General features: G+C 35.7%; 1 protein-coding gene across 1 annotated transcript in view; it reads right to left on the bottom strand.

Moving 5' to 3' along the window:
• Positions 1-754: 754 nt before the first annotated feature.
• LOC106472121 (tubulin alpha chain-like) overlaps positions 755-5,208 on the bottom strand; it is a 6,730-nt gene continuing 2,276 nt past the window's right edge. Inside the window, exons 2-4 of the mRNA XM_013932747.2 lie at positions 2,848-3,393; positions 2,059-2,588; positions 755-1,268 (exon numbers count right to left, since the gene is read on the bottom strand). Of these exons, the coding sequence (XP_013788201.1) occupies positions 971-1,268; positions 2,059-2,588; positions 2,848-3,375 (1,356 nt within the window). The 5' untranslated portion in view covers positions 3,376-3,393 and the 3' untranslated portion in view covers positions 755-970. The remainder of the gene's footprint in view (positions 1,269-2,058; positions 2,589-2,847; positions 3,394-5,208) is intronic.

Genomic DNA, 5,208 nt, shown 5'->3' with positions numbered 1-5,208 from the left:
TAATGTTAAGAAATACAGAGAAATAACATTATACTTTAAATGGCCACCTAAACCTAATCACTGTTGACTGAATATTAAAAGCTGAAATATACACATTAAGTTAAAACCACACTTTGAAATGAAGAGACAGTCATTAGTTTAGTCTATGTCATAAATACCATCAGTCAAGGTATTTTTTTTTCTTGTGTTGTAATCCTATAAATTCTCAAAAAAAGTTCATAGCACAAGTTTACTTACACTGAAATTTCAGAACAAAATTTTTTGTGTGGGAAATTCCTAAATTCATTAAAACTGGTGTAATATCCATATAAAGATAAAACGTTAAAACGTGCCTGATAATAGCCAATTTAAATGTTGATACCATCATGCACTTTAAAACCCAATCAATGTACATCATGCATTTGTATGCTAATATTTTTACAAATGGGCACAAAACGAACGCTAGGTGGGGTATAGATCATATTTTCCATCAAGTTATCATTAGGCCAATACTCAGACGAGTTTTTTTTTTGGCTATGATCAATATGTAAAGATACAAAGTTCACTAATTATCAAAGTTTATTTTTAAAAACAATAACCACTTTCTTGTTCAACAACTAGAAGCAGCCATTTACAATATACCCTTCTTCCTGATACTAATTCATTGTGTCCTAAATTAACTTCTGTACATAATATAAGATTGTATCGTAAATTTAACTACCCCCACCCTCCTCTCACTGATAATTTAATATTATACACAAATGAAACTATCATACATTTTCTTTCACTTGCATTTATTTTTCTCTAAGGTAAGATAAATAAGAGCTGAGAAAACTCATATGAAAATAGCAAATGTAAGAAAAAGATAATTAAATACAAAAATCCAAATGTTGGAAGATCATTCTAAGTTTCAGAAGCTAAAAATGGAAGGCTTAAGATTAATGGAAAGTATATTAAACTAATACAGTTGCTTTATATATATATAAAAAGTTTAGTATTCTTCATCTCCTTCGTCTTCTGCACCTTCTGTCGAGTCGAGACCAACCTCCTCGTAATCTTTCTCCAGTGCTGCCAAGTCTTCTCGGGCTTCAGAGAACTCTCCCTCTTCCATGCCCTCACCGACGTACCAGTGTACAAATGCTCTCTTGGCATACATGAGGTCAAACTTGTGGTCCAGTCGTGCCCAGGCCTCGGCAATGGCAGTGGTGTTGGACAACATGCACACAGCACGTTGAACCTTAGCAAGGTCTCCTCCGGGGACAACGGTCGGTGGTTGGTAGTTGATACCCTCTGTTGTTAATGTTGGCCATGGTAATATTACCAAGTTAATTATTGTCATGTGTTGATCTCGTCTTCAGGTGTGTAGTTAGACTTCTATAACTGGTAGTTTTCTGTAATTCAGACACTAAACTGTGTAATTCATGCTCATGGGTAGTTGAGTTGCTAAGCTCTAATAGACGTCATATTTTTGGGGTTTTATGTGCTTTTGGTGGTTATTCTATTATAATTTTTGGGTTTCAATAATACTGTTTCATCTTGACAAATGTCTTGCTTACATGTGGTATGAAAGGCTTCTAGTAACATCTTGCAAACCCAAACCTTACATGAAATAAATCACTTGATCAGAAACACTAAATGATTTTCAATTATTCCAACTATCTAAATCTCGTCCAAGAATAACCAACTGATTCAATGTTATTGATTAATAAGCTTGACAGTCATTATAAAATTCCCCAATTGTCCAAATCAGGCAATGCTACAATGGCAGTTTGTTAGAAAAAAAAATACAGAAGCTACTATAATTATAAACAAATCACTATATTACACAATTCACAAAGATATTCAAAGTCTTAGGACCAACTGACAAAGGACACAGTAGAAAGTCCGACAAGAACCATCTATCTGATATAAAATTAAAATGTCTGCTGAACAAAAGTCAAATCTGAAAGTTACAAATAATTAAACACTAATTAGTTGGCTATAATTCACCTGGAAATAAAATGCTTCATAAAACTTCTGAAATACATTTAAAATATTTGAGATACGAGTATCACAACATGTGAAAAGTTAAATTGTATTACCTTAAATCCTGTTGGACACCAGTCCACAAACTGAATGGTTCTTTTAGTTTTAATGGCAGCAATGGCAGCGTTCACATCTTTAGGAACGACATCCCCTCGGTACAGAAGACAACATGCCATGTACTTGCCGTGTCGAGGGTCACACTTCACCATCTGGTTGGCAGGTTCAAAACAAGCATTGGTGATCTCGGAAACGGTGAGTTGCTCGTGGTACGCCTTCTCTGCCGAAATTACAGGGGCGTAAGTGACGAGAGGGAAGTGAATACGAGGGTAGGGCACCAAGTTGGTTTGAAACTCGGTGAGATCGACATTCAGGGCTCCATCGAACCTCAGAGATGCCGTGATGGAAGAAACGATCTGGCCAATCAACCGGTTCAGGTTTGTGTACGTTGGACGATCAATGTCCAAGTTACGTCGACAGATATCGTATATGGCCTCGTTGTCCACCATGAAAGCACAATCCGAGTGCTCCAAGGTCGTGTGAGTGGTCAGAATGGAGTTGTAAGGCTCAACAACGGCAGTTGCTACCTACAAAACAGAATTAAAAGTGAAAAATACTGGAAGGTGGTTAATCCATTGATAACATGACCATTTTATCCAACTAAAATTCACCAATAGCTTGCAAATGTTGATCCCAAACATTTTGGTAGAACGCACATCCTAATGAAATATTTTGGAAATCGCTTACGGATTTGAAAATTAGACAAAATTACAGGTTTGAACCCGGGAATACATTAATACCGTTAGGTATTTATTGCATTCTTCAAGAATACTCAAAGCTTCTAACCTGTGGAGCTGGATACACCGAAAACTCCAGCTTAGACTTCTTTCCATAGTCTACGGATAACCTTTCCATCAACAAAGAGGTGAACCCCGAGCCTGTACCACCACCAAAGCTATGGAAGATGAGGAAACCTTGGAGTCCCGTACACTGGTCAGCCAGCTTACGGATCCTGTCTAGAACCAGGTCAACTATTTCTTTACCAATGGTGTAATGACCCCGAGCATAGTTGTTGGCTGCATCCTCCTTGCCGGTTATCATCTGCTCTGGATGAAAAAGTTGTCTATAGGTACCGGTCCTAACCTCGTCAACCACCGTGGGCTCCAGATCGACGTACACAGCCCGGGGCACATGCTTTCCTGCCCCCGTTTCACTGAAGAAAGTGTTGAAAGAATCATCACCTCCACCAATGGTTTTGTCACTTGGCATCTGACCATCAGGTTGAATACCGTGTTCTAAACAGTACAGTTCCCAACACGCATTCCCAATCTGGACACCGGCTTGACCAACATGGATACTGATACATTCACGCATCTTTTATTATTTTATTTTCTGAAACAACATTAACACAAAATTAACCTTTGGCGGAGGAAGAAAAAAAACAACAAGTTTTGTAATGAGCAGTAACTATGTAGTTTGGAAACTAAGTTTCAATTAGAAGACTGGTGATAACCTTATGCTCATCCATATTATAGCTTTTATTTTAGATTACTAAATAATTATATCCCAAGTGTTACACCATTACCCACCCAATAGTAAAACCTGTCACTAAATGAAGCATAGAAAACAAATATAGAAGTAGTTATAAGGTTAGGCTTAATTGTTACTATCGTAATGTTAGAAATATAGGAAATGAGTATAGAAGTATTTATAAGGTTAGGCTTAATTGTTACTATTATAATGTTAGAAATAAAACAGATGATTTAGAGCTCTGGTAGGAATGGAGGATTTTAATATAATGGGAATAACTGAAACATGGTTTAAACATGACTGTGATGACAGAAATGTCTGAAATACAGGATTACAAGCTATTCAATAGGGAGTGGCTTTATATGTAAAATGTCAGTTACATCCTGTTCAAGTTAAGGATATCAAATATAACAGCAAAGTGAGTGAATCCATTTGGGTTTATATTAGTGGATATAAAGGGAAAACGCTTTTAGTGGGAATTTGTTACAGACCACCAAATGATACTGATGAAATTAGTGAGAAACCTTACAGTGAGATTAAGATTTCAGCTGTTAATGAAGTCATAATTATAAGTAATCTTAATTTCAGGCATATAGATTGGGTAATGTTAGAGTAAACTCATGAAGGAGAAAGCCATCCTGAACAGTTTTCAAAAACCTTTCTTCACCAATTAGTCAAGGAACTAACTAGAAACAATGCTATTTTATATTTATTGTTAAATTCAAATATAGAAATGATTGAGAGGGTGGAAATTGGGGAACATCTGGGTGCAAGTGATCATTGCTCCATTAGGTTCAATGTTTGGCTGCATATGGAGATAAGGAATAATGATATTTTGGTTACAAATTTCAAATAAGCAAATGTTGAAGGGATGCAACTATAATTATCTGTTGTAAATTGGGCAGCCGAGTTATTTGGAGACACTGATCAGATGTGGAAAATCCTGGGCCAAATAATCTGTCAAAAGATACTTTGCAAACTTATTTAACAAAGTGTGAAATTTTATTATATAATCAACATTTCACTAAGGGAAAATCTTACCTTACAAATCTTTTAACATTCTTTGAAAAGGTTACTGCTTATGTAGATGAGGGTAAGGGTGTAGATTTGATGTATCTGGATTTTCAGAAACATTTGACAAGGTGCCATATAAAAGGCTTGTAAAAATATTATATCTATAGGTGTGGGGGATAAGTTAGCAAATTGTATAGAAGAGTGGCTGGGTGGAAGAAAGCAGAGGATTGTTACAAATAGAGTTTAGTCAAACTGGATTAATGTAACAAGTTGAGTACCTCAAGGCTCAGTCTTAGGACATTTGTTCTTTTTGATTTACATAAATGATATAGATGAAGGAATAGTCAATAAATTACCTAAATTTCCAGATGATATTAATGTCTTGAGTGTCGCTAACTGTGAAGATACTGCTGATTTACAAAAGGATTTAGATCATTTAATGAGTTGGGTAAATATATGGCAGATGGGTTTTAATTATAATAAATGTAAGATAATTCATGTGGCTTATATTAATTTCAATTATAAGTATAACTTGGATGAGAATAACCTTAATAGTGTCATGAAAGCAAGGTATCTTGGTGTAATAGTTATCAGTCTAAAGCCATCCAGGCAGTGTGCTGTTGCTAGTGGTAGGGCAAATAGGATTTTAGGTTGTATCTACAG

Source organism: Limulus polyphemus, unplaced genomic scaffold (genome assembly GCF_000517525.1).
Source record: "Limulus polyphemus unplaced genomic scaffold, Limulus_polyphemus-2.1.2 Scaffold5098, whole genome shotgun sequence".
Classification (NCBI taxonomy): Eukaryota; Metazoa; Arthropoda; class Merostomata; order Xiphosura; family Limulidae; genus Limulus; species Limulus polyphemus.
The sequence above is the reverse complement of the archived record's forward strand: the minus strand, read 5'-3'. Positions and strand labels throughout refer to the sequence as shown.